This window comes from Talpa occidentalis, unplaced genomic scaffold, assembly GCF_014898055.3.
Source record: "Talpa occidentalis isolate TD23 unplaced genomic scaffold, MPIMG_talOcc4v2.1 talOcc4.11, whole genome shotgun sequence".
NCBI lineage: Eukaryota > Metazoa > Chordata > Mammalia > Eulipotyphla > Talpidae > Talpa > Talpa occidentalis.
In genome coordinates, this window is record NW_023601104.1 from 38777342 (window position 1) to 38791497 (window position 14156).

Below are 14156 nucleotides of genomic sequence, written 5' to 3' on the forward strand. Positions count from 1 at the left end.
CCAGGGCCATCAGGAAGGAGGAAGGGAGGTGAGCAGATCTGGTGCAGGAGGTTTGACAAAGTAAAAAGCCAAAGTAAGTGATGGAAAATGGACGGTTCAGAATCTGGTGTACACAGGGACTGTGGGGTCTAGGGGCTTCCCTAGGGGGGTTGGGAGGCCCCCTAGGGGGAGAGGGCCCAGGGGCTGCATCCTTCTCACCCGATCCCTGCCCCCAGTGGCCAGGCTGCCTCCGTCCATGCTAAAGCTACAGCAGTTCACAGGTCCCTCGTGTCCCCGGAGTTCCGTGCCACAGGCAAAGTCTTTTGTCTTCTGTGGCAGTGTCAGCAACTGCTTTGGCCACAGCCATACCGTGAAATCTTCTGCATTGGAAATAGGGAGAGGGGAAAATTCCTTGAAAGAGGAATAGAGGCAGGCCTGGGAGGCCAAAGACAAAGACAGTCATGAGGGCTGAGGGTGATATCTGAGGGCACAGCTCCAAGGGAGGGAAACAGTGAATCACAGGCCCTGGGCAAGGGTCAGCCATCATGTGAGCACACAGGACAAGATTGCCAGGGGCCCAGATCATTTGCTAACTCCTTACTGCCCCTCCATACCCTCCTCCAGTGCCCAGTGTCAGTTCAGCCAAGTCTACCTGGAGAGCACTGAGGCCATTCGGCATTTTCACCTCAACATGTCTTTCCCCTTCCAAGGAAACTCTTCTCCTTTCACAGCCAAGTCTCCCAGAGAGTGAAAGTTTGATTACAGGGAGTGCAAAGAGGTCCCCCAATCAGGAAAACAAGAAGAAATAGAGCCTAGACCGAGCTCTGATTTTAAATACAAGAGAAACGCATTTAAAGTTATGCTGAAAGTTGTAAAAACATTATGTTTTCATGCATACATATACATAGAAACTGAGGGAAGGTGTATTTGAAGAGAACAATGATTCACAACCCTGCCCACTGCCCAGCAGTACCTGAGGCAGAAGCCAAGAGTTCCTGCGAGGTGGCCAGTCCCAGCACTGGCTTCTGGTGTGTGGACAGGAGCCAAAGAGACTGTAGAGAGAGTTCCTTGAGAGTCCAGCCCTGCAGGGACCCATCTTCTGCACCGCTCACCAACACCGTATGGCTCAGCCAGGCCAGTGCATACACAGCCAGATCCAATGCTTGGCACCAAACCTCCTGGGAATCTAGAAAACAAGAAAAGAGAGAAAGACACTTGGAAAAGGGATCAGGGTAGGGGAGCCCCACTTTCCAAAGGCTCAACTACCTCATCATTCTCTCTTAGGTACCTGAAGAGATTCTGTAGATCCTAATGCCATCTGCTCGGTAGCCGACAGCCACCTGATCACCATGTGGGCTGAGCGCCACGGAGAGGGCAGGAGAGAGGGGGAAGGAACCCAGGCACCCGCGGGGCTGACCCAGAGACCCGGACCACACCTGAACCTGAGGGCCAAGAAAAGAGCTTATACACACCCCACTTCCACCAGGAGTTACAGTCACCCCCACTGGCTTCCAGAGGCTCTTCTGTGAGCTGCCCCTGCACACACCGCACCCCTCTCCCTGTAGCTCACACCAACCAAGCTCCTCCTCAGTCTTCTTGACAAAAGTCCCACCGTTAGCCAAATATCCCCAGCCTTTGCTACCCTCTCCTGCTGACCCAAGCCCAGGCTCAAACCTGACCTTGCCATCCTCTCCAGCAGTCACTAACTGGCACCCAGCTCGCAGGAAAAGGGCAGCAGCAACAAAGCCCTGGTGGGCAGGGAAGGATGCCAGCTGTGCCCCCTCTTGCCAGGCCCACAGCTCCACCATTCTGTCCAGCCGGCCCACAGCCACAACCCGCCCAGGCACATTGAAGGCCAAGGTGCGGACAGAGCCTCCTGGGGCCCCCAGTTCCTACACAGGGAGGTAGAAATTGAAATGTCAGTGTCTACCCTCAACACAAACCTAAACCCACAGATGCAGCTGTCCGCCAGTCCACACCTCCACTCCCAGTGCCCACTGCTTCCTCCCAGGGACTACACGGGACCATCTCACCTTGGTGAGATTCAGCCCATCCACCTGGAAGAAGCTGAAGCTGCCAGCCCAGCTGCCTGTGGCTATCACCTGCCCCTCAGGGTGGAAGGCAACACAGTTCAGGGGCTGCGGGCAGGTGTACTGGAAAGCCAGCTGTCCGTGGACAGTGTCCCACAGCTGGAAGAGGGAAGGAGGAGAATCAGGGCGTTAAACACAGGTGTCTGAGCTTCTCAGACCTAGAGCTTCAGGGCCTACCCAGTCCCCTGCCCTCAGTAGGGAAGGCCACTCCAGATGAAGCAGTCAGCAATCTGCCATGCTCAAAGAATCACCTCACCGAGCTGGTTGTTGAGGGCCACTCGACTCAGGAGTTGAGGGCCACTTTAACTCCCACACCCTCCCGAGTCATTACCTTTAGGCATCCTCCCAGGCACACAGTGGCCAGCAGCTTGTGGTCAGGGCTCATGCAGCAGGCGGTGACTTGGTTCTGGTGCGCCTGGATCTGCAGCACGCTAACCCAGGCAAACAAAGTCAGATCCCTGGGGCTCCCTGGCCATAGGCTCTGTCCTCGCTCCCCACCCCTCCACTCTGGGCTTCTGTCAAATAGGAAGATCCTCACTCTAAGACCTGGGGGAGGGACTCCTTACCGACTAACATGCCGCAGGTCCCAGAGCTCCAAGAGACCATCAAAGGAAGTAAGAAAGAGGGCACTGTCCGAGAGGAACGTGCAAGAGGAGACCCCATCACAGCCACTCACCACAGACTTCTCCTCCTGTGACAGCCAGAGGGAAGCATGGTTCAGAACACACTCCCTTGACCCCCCAGGTCCAGACTCTCCAAGTCCCAACCAAAAAGAAGGCCAAGGCAAGAGGATTCAATCCTGGGCTCCATGCAGTCTACACCAGTCTCAGATGTGGCCCCTGGTCCCAGATCAGGAACACCTGCTTAAAATGCAAAACTCGGGTCCCACTCCAGGGATAGGCCATGCTCAGGTTCAAGTGGGGCTTCACGATGCCAAAGGGACCACATCTCCTCCACTCCAAACCCCAAACAGGTCCCCAAGACACAGAAGGTGTCTACGGGTCTGAGAAGAGCATGATGGGGCAGGCATGTGTTATGAGCGGGGGAGGGGGCTGAAGAGGACAGAGCAAGGTTATGGCTCTGGGACCTACCTCTCCATCCCAATCTATTACCGCCCTAAAGCACTTGCTGTTGCAAGTGTTGTGGTGATTTCCAGGTAACGCACCGCCCTATGTCTTCTCTCAGGTCGTCACCTACCCTAGAATGCCTGCCCTTCTTCTTACATGTTCCAATAACTGAACAACCCAGCTCTCATCTATGTCACATGGCTATGTTTTGCTTCCTTTTTTACCTTGCGTGTCTTATCTTTCAACAAAATTGACCATATGGTGCTCAAATACAATGCCCAAAGCCCCCTGTTCTTTGCAATGTTTAGAACAGTGCCTCAAATGAAAGTGTGCAGCAAATATTTGCTGTGTGATTGACTTTATGACCAAGCTCTTTTGCTCTCCTGAGGGAATTAAAGTTGCTGAAATAGATAGAGTGATTACTGGCGGGTTTGGCTTGCTTAGAGCCTCAGGCAGAGGTGAGGCTTTTCCCAAGGTAAACACTGACCCCGCCCTTAACATCCTACCTGCCAGGTTCTCAGGTCCAACAGGTAAACCGTCCCATTGGCAGTGCCCACAGCTGCTCTTTGCCCATTGGGGGACAAGGCCACCGCTGTGGGGCAGGAGGAAACTGCCAGAGACAAGTTGGAGCTAGGGAAAGAGTAGAAAGAAAGGGAGAAAGTGAGAAAGGAGGAAAAGGAAGCCAACAGGAATTCGTTTCTTCATTTCTGTGCCTGAATCCCCCTCAACTTGGGGATTCTGGTCTAATTTTAGCAAGGGCTGCAGTTTGGTCTCTGGTAAACTGACCAGGGTGTGGGGTCAAGGGTCTGACCTTTGTTGGCCCGCCATCGTCTGGGGTTTATTAAGCCACCGTAGCATGCCCTGGAGCTGCCATCGCTTGGAGAGCTTTGGGGCCTGGCGGCAAAGAGGTGAGTCCAGAGGCTGGTTGGCCGCCTGCTGGAGCAGAAGTAGGGGGTACCGGCTGAGGATTGGAGCCTGCTGCTTCAGGAAGGTGTGGAATACTGCAATGTCAGCTTCTGGAAGCTTTTCTTCCTCGTCAGGGACTGCGGAAGCTACAGATGAGGTGCAGAGTGTCACGGAGGAGCCAAACGGCCTAGTCTCCCACTGACCCCACCACCAAACACCATCTTGTGGTGTGCCTCAAATGGTAAAGCTCAAAGTGTGACCCTCTGACCCCATGTCAGGAACACCTGTTAAAAGTGCAAAGTTTTGGTGCCACTCCAGATCCAAGGGAACCAGAATCTAGGGACCTGCAGATTTACAATTTAAAGAAGTTTCCCAGGTAATTTTATGCCCACTAAATAAAGTTTGCGAACCACCAGTATAAGAGATATAGGCAAAAGGTGCTTTTGGAATCATTTCCTTCTCTTGACATTTTTGACTTGGAATGGAAATTCAGTGACTGCTCTTTCCATTATACTTCCTCCAAATGGGCCCTTTCCAGAACACACCGAGGAGCCCCATATCTCAGAGAAGGGACCGCTCAGTGACTTATCTCACCATAGAGAGCATGGGCTTCCAGAAGTCTAGAGAGCAGGCCCAGTTCCAGGTGTGCAGACACCACATGGAGATTGGTGAGGAACTCTGCCAGAGGGCGACGGTTCCCACTCTGGAGCTGGGAAGTACAGATGGGATTTGTCAGGAATGTGAGGAGGCTGGTGAGGGACGGTCAGTCTAGCAGTAGTAGACCCTTCCTGTGCAACCAGGACCTTGACCTGGGAGCTGGGACAAAGGCCTGAAGGAAGAGGGCAAGAAAACTGAAAGGAGAAAAGTAGAGGGGGTTTGGGACAGGCGAGGGCAGAAGTGATGGTGGTGGCAGTCAAGGGGGAGACGGGTCTCAGAGTAGACAAAGCAGATGCTTGGGAGGAGGTCCCTGTGGCACCTGTGGTACTAACCAGATGGTAGGGTATGTCTGCCAGAGCCTCTGGAGTGCAACTTCGGAAGGTATTTGACTCGTCAGGGTCGCATGTCTTCCAGAGCTGAGCTGCAGGTGTGGACCATGAGAACAAACATTGAGACCAGCTCAGCCCAGATGCATCTCTGAACATCATACTCCTCAGGCTCCCACAGGAGTTATCCACCCCTTGGGGTGGCAGGTAAGGGGCCAGTCAATAGGGGGGCAGGTCTCTAGTCCCAGGCCCCACACTCAGTGCCCTGGGCAGCTGTGGGCTGCAATCACCTGCGAGGAGGATGTGAGCCATGTTCTCCAGTCCTGGCCTCTTCCCATAGCGACATTTAGCTGCTGCTCTTAGGGGTCCATCAGGCAGGCAGAGTCGGGCACCAGGGCGCTCCAGAGGGCCTTCCCCTAGCAAACTGTCCCCATGTGAGGGAGTGGAGTGGAAGGAGGCCTATCAGAGAGCACCCTGGCATAGCTGTGGGTTCCCATTCCCACCTCAAATAGTCAGGGGCAGCCTCTCAGGGTCTGGTAGGTAGGTGGCGGGGCTACACTGAAGGAAGGGTAGGGCTCAAAAACACGAAGAAAGAGTGAGGTAAGTGGGAGCTTAGCTGGGACACCTGTACCTGCGCAGATTCTGAACAAGGTAGGCAAACAGGCCCATGGGGTAGGGGCTCGCTCTGTTAACGGCAGCCACTGCGTCTTCCCAGCTCTTGGTCCCCCAGGGAAATATCCACCATGCACTCAGCACTCCATGTAGCTGATCCACAGTCAGACCTGCAAACCCAAGCTCTCTGAGGCCCTCACCAAACTACACAGTGCCCTCACCCCGGTGACACTCAGTCCTTCCTTGCACCGCTCACTGAGACTCCAACTGAACCAAGGTCATCCAAGCCCTGAACCTCGCCTCTGAGCCGCCATCCCCCAGCACTGACCATTCCGTGTGACCCCCAGGGTGACTAAGGCTCGGGAAAGGAAATCGGGGCCATGCTCCTGCTCCAGGGTGCCCAGGATGTGCTGCAGCAGCAGGGGGACAGTGGCAGGCAGGCTCCGGAGTCTCTCAGATACCTGGGCAAGGGGCAGGGAGAGAGGGATGGCTTCAGTTGTGGGGAGAGCGAAGCAAGAGAAACCAGGGGATGGGATAAAAAGGAAATAAAAACAGGTAGGAGGAAAACGAGTGGGGTGAGGGGAGAAGGAAATGAGTGCTCATAGGATGGCAAAGGCTGAGGAACGGGGATGAAGGAAGCAGGATGGACCCATGGAAATGGGACTAGAACTTAAAACACAAGGTGTCACCAACCTGCTCATAGAGTGTGAAGAGCCTCAGGTGGTCGGTGACCAAGCGCAGGTAGAGGGGCAGGGCCGAGCCCCGCTTCACCAGCAGCAGCTGCATCTGGTGACACTCAGAGGACTCAGTGTGGGAACCACAGTCAACCCACAGGCTGTCCTCAGGCCTCCACAAAGCAAGGCAGCCCCTCCTTGGAGAGTCCCCAGCAAGAAACAGATCACCTCCAACCACAGCCCCTCCCCTCCACTCCATGGTTCAGCCTACACACCCAGTTACCACAGCTTCACCCCTCACCTCCCCGGGACAGGCCCTAGAGAGACTAGCGGGGGAAGGTGGGCTGACAGTATACAAATTAAAGCAATCTTATTAACTTTCCCAGCACAGAGTTCCTGAGAAAAGGAAGGAGTAGGTCTGTGTGGGGCAGCTGGTAGCCTCAGCTCCCTGGGTGCTCAACAGCTCCCAGATTCATCCCATTTACCCATTTACCACACCTAAATCCTACCTGGTTGTTAAAAGGTGATTCCTCCAGCCTCTTCCCATACAGAGCCAGCTCCTGTCTCACCAACTGGACCCTGGCAGATGGCTCCAAGGGCCCCAGGGCCACTGCACGGGCACCTTGGCTCTGCTCAAGGGTCTCCTTCAGGCTTGTGTCACTAGACACACTCAGCACCAGGTGCACCCCCTAGGATATTTGGACAAAAAGGAGGTAAAAGGAAAAGGAGGAGAACCATGTTGAAGAGGCCCTTTCCTCCCTACTGCATCCCACTCCACCTTCTCCTCACACTCACCCGGGGAAAAGTCTTTGGGATCCAGTCTGAGATCAGGTGCCCATGCTGGTCCACCAATTTGTCAGCCCCATCAACGATCAACACCAGCGTCTGCCCAGTTTTTAGGGACTGAGCAAACCTGGGTAGAAGCCTCTGCTGCAGTTCCCACACCAGGGCCCTGTGTGTTCCAGGAAGGACCAGGGTCAGCAGGAGAGGGAGATGCAGGGTGGCATCAACCAGTCTAGGCTAATGGGGGATACACACCGGTAGGTGTTGGGGAGAGCGCTGGGCTCCTGCAGATGGCTGTGCAAATAGGCACAGAGGCGTCTGAGCAGGGTGAGGGCAAGACCCTGGTCAGGGCGGGCCCTTGCAAAGTGGAAGAAAACTAAGGGGGCCACCTTGGTCTCCTCAGGAGCCTGAAGGGCTGACACTAGGGATGCCTGCATGCAAAAGGAACAGAAAAATATAGTCACATTGCACAGGCACAAACTCCCTGCTCCCACCTCCTGGGCCCTCCTGAGCCAACAAAAGCCTTCCTCCCTCCTGCCCAGGCCTCTGACACTCCATACCAAGAAGGCTGTCTTGCCCTGTCCTGACTGCCCGGTCACCAGACTTAGCCTGCCCTGGTGCTGCTTCAGCTGCTGCACTGTGTCGTGAAGAAGGCGCGGCCGGGCAGGACTTGGTGGGTTCTGCAGTTGCCAAAAGGTGGCCTGGACCAAGTCGTCATCTGGGACGGACACTGGCTGCTCCTGCTGGGCCCTGGGCTAAGGGCACAGGGGACAATGACTATGTTTCCATGCTCTCAGGGACCCCAGATCTAAAACTCACAGAGCCCCCATCAAATTACTTTCCAGCCAGGACTACCCAGACTACCCTACTCACTCTCCATGCCCCTAGCCACCAACACTCCTACTGACCTGTAGGTAAAGCTTCTGAATCAGATTCCACACATCCTGCAGAATCAACTGCCCAAATGCCTCCAGCCCCCCAACATAGGGCCGGCCGACTGCCACACCTTCCCATTCACAGGAGTATCTGTGGGCAAAATGAGCACAAGCAGAGTCAGGGTAGGCCTGACTCCCCCCACATCTCCATGCAGGTACTCTCTAACAGAAACGTACACATCCCTCACCTGCGGCAGGTGACCCCTTTCTGTCCGCTCAGGTAGCTCTTCAGTTCTGAGATCTTACGTGCAGCCTCTTCAGACTCAGAAGTAAAGTCAGGTTTCCAGGCATCTGGCACAGAGCTGACCACCAAAGATACCCCAAGTGGGGGTAGACTCAGACCCCAGCCTCTTACCATCGCCATCCTACCCCCACTATCAAACCTGGCTGTGATTCCCTGACTCCTCAAGTGGCATCTCCTGCCATTAATTGCAAGTGTGACCTAGTGCCGCAAAGCACACTCTCTGACCCGTTTCTCTCTTCTAGCTCCCTCCTCCTATTCTCTGAATGTTGGGGCAAGAAGACACTGGTGGCGCAGTGGTTGAGCACTGGGCTGCGAAGCTGCCCGCAGCCTCTATAGCACCAGATCCCCGGTGGGCGAGGGTCCCACATGGCACACAGACCTCTCCTGCCGCACCCGCTGCTCCCCTCAGCAGTGTACTTCATCGTTCTGCCTGTTCTGTTCCCCGCTCTGGCTTTGGTGAATTCTCTCACCCTCCCACACTTCTGACTGTACCCAGTGCTTGTGTAAATACATAAATAAATCTTTAAAATAAAAAAAAAAAAGAAGACATAGCAACTTTGCCTGTCTGGCCTTCTATGAAGACTGAGGTCCCGAGGTACCTGAGGAAGCTGGAATCCCGGAAGTAGATGAGGGCTTGGGCAGAGGGTTGCAGGCGGAGGCCCCGATTCAAGAACTGCATCACCTCCATCTCTGTCACAGAGCGACCTGGAGGGTACTGGTGGGCCTGCAGGGAGCGGGCACAGGACAGGTTGTTCAGTCCTAGGTTATAGTAGCCCTTCTCGGAGATCTGCCCGGACCCCAGGACTCCACTTCAGTAATGTTCCTCTCTCCCTCCAGATACAACCCAATAAATTATAGCCAAGAGCTAATGTCTACTTAATGCCTGTCATACATTGAACATTTTTAAAAATAAATTCTAATTCTATAACAACTCTGCAATGTAGACATCACTGTTTCTCTTTAACATATGGGGAAACAGGCTAGGAGAAGAACAACTTTGCTGTTCCCCACAAAGCCGCACACTGACAAAAGGAACATCAGAACCCAGATTTGACTGAAACAGACCTCCCCTCTGACCTCTCATATACCTTCGGTCAACCTGGAGGTATTTCTCAAAGGAACGTCCTCACCTAGGAACTTATTTCTCAAAGGAACGTCCTCACTTGTCCACTCACAGAAACTTCTACCTGTGTTTCCCTTCACATCTCACTGTCCCAGGGTTCCTGACAGGCCCTGACTTCTCCCCCCACCCCTGCCCCCACCTTTGTTTGCTCTCCAGACCCTGCTCCAACCTCGTCTGCCTTACCCAGCGGAAGTGAGGATGGTCAGGGAGATTGTAGCTGGGGGGCACGTAGCCATAGCGGGAGCCCAGTATCCCCAGAAACAGCTGCGAGTCCTCCACCTCCCGGAGGCACACTTCCAGTTGTCTGCAGGCATGGTGAGGGAATGGAGTCAGGCACACAGGCACAAACAGGAGCTGGGTCACAGCTGACACTGAGCGGTGAAGGCGAGCTGCTCACCTGCACCCAAGGAGAACTCCCTGCCCTGGGACTTCTGCCTTCCCGTGGTTCCAGCCCAGCCCACCTCTGCTCCCCCATTAAGTCCCCTTCTCTGAGCCAGCCCCTCTTCCCTATGGCCCCTTGCACCTGTTCCTTCGGGTTTCTTCCTCAGTGACACCCCAGCGCAGGTCGATGATGTGAAGGCGGATGCGGTGAGGGGCCGCACGGGCCTGCAATGCTGGCAGGACAGACCTCAGAATCAGGTCCCGCTCTCCATGCATGTCCCGGAAAGTGGAAGAAATGAAAATCCGGATGCTGAGCAAGCTGTGGGGAGGCAAAGGGCTGGGCTTGGTGCAGGGGCCCACAACACATTCCTCGGGCGCTGCATACCCTTCAGTGCTGAGCATGAGTCAGAGACGACAGGGGGCAGGGGGTGTCCAGCAGGCCCCCAGAGAATACCCTGTTCATAGCCTCAGCTGCAGAACCCTGCAAATTAAGCCACACCTGCCATTTCTCGTGCACCCCTCCCTTTTCATAGGATAACATCAGGCTTTTACTATCTGCCCAAGGGTTTTTCATGACAACACTGTGAGGTAAATACAACCATTATCTCCATTTTGCTGGTCAAGAAACTACAGTTGTAAGAATGAAGCAGCTAGTCAAGGGTCAAGTTACTATGTGGCAGAGCCATCCTCTCAGGGGGAATGAGGAAGCTGGAGCCTGTATTCCTAAGCCCCTGCCTGGACCATGCTGCCTGCTGCCCTCCTCACGTTCTGCAGGCCAGAAAGGGGCATGTTCACAATCTGACAGTTTCCTGTGCTATAAAAACCTCTGCCTGGGAAAGAGGAATTATAGCTCAGTGAATAAACAAGCAGCAGCTCAACAGGCAGAAGTTCAGTCTCCAGGTTTTGATGGCAGACCCTTCCAATTCACAAAGGCACAGACATAGACTGACCCCGGTTGAGAAACAGGAGCCAAGGGACTTTGCGTATTCTCTTCCAGTGGCCGGAGAGACTGGACCTCTGTCTTTCCCGGGGGTGGTGGAATCTTAAATATTTTGTCCATTTGGCCCACATGTTCTAGAAGACGGGAGGCCCCACGCTCTGCAATGAACCTGGTGTAAACAGTGACAAAATAAGCAAGAGCAGAATACTAGTCACATCAGGAAAGTGTTTGAAGGGAGCAGGGGGACAAGGAAACGATTAGGCTAGATCATGAAGCTAGCTGGCGCTTGTTTAGAAGATGGTCATAAACACTGACGGTAAACTTAAAATAAATGAAGCTGCAGATCCTCATTTGAAGGAAAAAGAGGAACCCAGCTCCAGCCCCTCCAGTTTTGCAATTATCATAGGTTTTTTGTTGAGATAGACGCCAGTGGGCTGGGCAAAGTGGTAAAGGTTAAGGCCATCCCTGTCTTGACTTGATCAGCTCTGCACCAGCTATGAAAGCTCTCTGGAGGAGGAATGTACGTGAAACCTCCTAGTTAGGAGTTGGGGCAATGGGTGATGTACAAAGGAAGAGGCAGGGGGAGAAAACAGAAGGCTAAAGGTAAAGATGTAAAAAGATTTCTGTAAATTTGCCATAGATAAGTATATTTAGCATGGGATTTCTTCTGGCTCAAAAATGAAACAGAGGCCCCAGACAATGAATAGAAGTGATGTGACAACTACTGAATTGTTCACTTAAAAGCAAACAGTGCAATCTCCCATGTCCTCTTTTCTCATTTCCCCTACTAGATGTAACACAAGAATGATGGCTGGAGCTGGAGCAGCTACTTTAAACTATGAGGTAGAAGCAGAGCATCCTCAAATAGTAGAGCAATAAAAAAGGTGCCTGAATTCTTGTAACACTGTGTTGCCGCTAGGCCTAGATAGCTGTTAAAGAGGAATAAACTTCTTCCTTGCTTTAAAAAGAATGTAAATGGAGTAGAGGGCACAGATAATCTCTGAAAGATATTCTAAACAAAGCCTCCAACCCTTTCAGAGTCCATTGTGTACTCACTTCAGTATCCCATCTGAGCAGCCTGTGAGTATCACATCGTTAGGATTATAAGTAGTTGATGAACTGACAAAGGAAGCAGCAGTCACAAAACATTAGAAACAATGCCAGCAACACAGGGTCACTGCCCCCTACCACCCTAGGATGGACACCCAACCTGTACACGTTTAATAGGGTTATTGCTGAGCTGAGGGTAAATGAGTTCTTATACTGGGTTAGAGAGCTAGAAGATTCTAGCCCTTGAAAAATGCAATAGAAGTAAGAGGCAGAGATGGGGAGAGATCCAGTGAGTGGGAATGTCCCAAGCTCAGGTAAGGCAGAGAGGAGATAAGGAGCGCTGTCTTTTGGCACTGACAAGGAGCGTAAAAATCCTTACGAGTATCGTGAACTGAGAACACTAACAAAGAGGCACTTGGAATTCACATTCTTCCAGAAAAGGTCTTTGGCCAGATTTATCAGGTCCCCAAACATATATTCGCCAAAGAGGATGACTCTGTCCACCTGTAAAATGAAAGGGGAGGACACAGGGGGACAAAAGAAATGCTAAAGAACTCAGGATGCTAAGAGAGGAGATCTCTCAAGATACGGAATTAGGAGAATTTCAAGGAGGATGGAAACTACTTCTTTGGAAAGCACTTGGGATTTAGTTGCCACCACACCCTGACCTAGAGGGGCATCAAGACAGAAAACGGGCAGAGCAGGGGCTCGCTGTATCTGGCTCATACCAGCTCCTAAAAGCTGGCTGTTAAATCTGTAGGAATCTGGTGAGCCAGTTGTTAATCATAAGCACTATTAAACAGCAAATTGTATAAATTTACAATGAAACAAGTTATATGAAAGATAAAGGTAATAAATACATGAAACTCACCATTTTCTAATTATGTTACTACCTTTTGCCATTATCCACTTGTGATCATATTTGCATCTACTTTATCTGCATTGTGGAAATACTACATAATGTCATGCTCCTGAGAGTGTCTTCCTAACTCTGCTTCCCGACATCATTCTGGTAGCTTGAAATCAGTCATGGTAGAACTTACACCATGGAAACTCGCAAATGCTATTGACCAATATTTATTTTTCCAGAGAGCTAGTTTTCAACATTTACCAGTTCCCCACTGGACTGGGGCCTTCAATCCAGCAAGGAGCTGATCTGGGTATTGTTCATAACTTCGAAGATTAACTTTGAAAATGAGATGCACCGGTTATAGAGGAAAATGTGAGGGAGGGGAGAGTTTCTAAGGGGCTGGGCAGTACTCACAGAGACTCTTTGAGATGCCAGAGACAGCAGGTGCTTCCCCAAAGCAGAAAGGGACCACTGATCCTCACTCTCAAGCTCCTGAAGGAAAGAGGGTCACAACTAGGTGGTTGCATGGGAGATGATGAGTAAGCCACAAACTCCACAGGCTGCTTGGGAAATCTTCAGCACTTTTACATCCAAGTCTTTCTGACTATTCAGGCTGTTCCTGGGCCCATGTCCATTCATACATATGTGAGCCCGGCGGGGCTGGGTGTCTGACCTGGACTTGAGTCTGGAGTTCGGTGGCCATTTTCAGGATACCATCTCCTGCCTTCAGCACGGCGGTCTTCACTGTGCCATTTCCACAAAGCAGGAGATCTGCATGCTCCGCCCGCGCCATCATCATTCCAATCAATAGCAGCACATAGTTAAGCGGTGGCTGAGTGGACAGGCATCAGGGTGAAGCAAGGCTCCCTTATTTTGGAGTCTACTCTGACCTGTCCAGCCCCAGAGGCCAAACACCCTCACTGGTTGGAGGGAAAGGGGGAAAAAAATCCCCAGTAAGGAGGGGACACTCTCAGCGGTTCTCAGGAAGAGCTTACTGGAGAGGAAGGAGGGGTGAGGCAGGATCCCTGCCCAAATTCAACACTGGGATATAAAGGGGGGCAAGTGAGACATATTTTGGTGACAGAAATTTAGAGAGGATAAAATACCAGCCAAATGTGAAATGCTGATATCACATTCTACAAATAGGTTGAAACCACATTCTAGGAATCGTCCCTGGGAGCCATGTGGGAAGCAAATACATGTCATTGGTTTTAGCGCTAAGTGCTCTTTGGGGGGAACCACGTCAGGGAACAGGAGCTTTCTCAGGATCCCAGCACCCTACAACCCCTCTGCCACCTTTTAATCTTTTTTACCCCTTGTGGGTTGCTCTTGGGGCAGAGCTTGTCTGCTTCAGCATCTGCCAGATACACTAAAATGGTGCGGCCAGGCAGCGGGGGTAGGTTGTGCTTCACGGAGATGTTCGCCGCTGTCTCCAGGGCCTGTCGGTACTGAGCCAGCATCTCCGGGTCATAGGTCCACTGCCTGCAGGCAGGAAAGACACACAAAGGAGCTCAGGGCCTATCTGTTTGCTACTTTGTG

At 52.5% G+C, this 14156-nt stretch overlaps 1 protein-coding gene across 1 annotated transcript in view; it reads right to left on the reverse strand.

The window, feature by feature from the left end:
* TEP1 (telomerase associated protein 1) overlaps positions 1-14156 on the reverse strand; it is a 38007-nt gene that overhangs the window by 8293 nt on the left and 15558 nt on the right. Inside the window, exons 13-42 of the mRNA XM_037502930.2 lie at positions 13931-14099; positions 13291-13449; positions 13032-13109; positions 12147-12271; positions 11774-11836; positions 10728-10886; positions 9920-10096; positions 9580-9700; positions 8873-8997; positions 8218-8331; positions 8003-8120; positions 7655-7849; positions 7350-7525; positions 7107-7263; positions 6821-7000; positions 6331-6423; positions 5966-6098; positions 5657-5807; positions 5316-5449; positions 5032-5120; positions 4637-4751; positions 3948-4188; positions 3643-3766; positions 2636-2760; positions 2401-2500; positions 2013-2168; positions 1659-1871; positions 1268-1421; positions 953-1165; positions 199-359 (exon numbers count right to left, since the gene is read on the reverse strand). Of these exons, the coding sequence (XP_037358827.1) occupies positions 199-359; positions 953-1165; positions 1268-1421; positions 1659-1871; positions 2013-2168; positions 2401-2500; positions 2636-2760; positions 3643-3766; positions 3948-4188; positions 4637-4751; positions 5032-5120; positions 5316-5449; positions 5657-5807; positions 5966-6098; positions 6331-6423; positions 6821-7000; positions 7107-7263; positions 7350-7525; positions 7655-7849; positions 8003-8120; positions 8218-8331; positions 8873-8997; positions 9580-9700; positions 9920-10096; positions 10728-10886; positions 11774-11836; positions 12147-12271; positions 13032-13109; positions 13291-13449; positions 13931-14099 (4318 nt within the window). The remainder of the gene's footprint in view (positions 1-198; positions 360-952; positions 1166-1267; positions 1422-1658; positions 1872-2012; positions 2169-2400; positions 2501-2635; positions 2761-3642; positions 3767-3947; positions 4189-4636; positions 4752-5031; positions 5121-5315; positions 5450-5656; positions 5808-5965; positions 6099-6330; positions 6424-6820; positions 7001-7106; positions 7264-7349; positions 7526-7654; positions 7850-8002; positions 8121-8217; positions 8332-8872; positions 8998-9579; positions 9701-9919; positions 10097-10727; positions 10887-11773; positions 11837-12146; positions 12272-13031; positions 13110-13290; positions 13450-13930; positions 14100-14156) is intronic.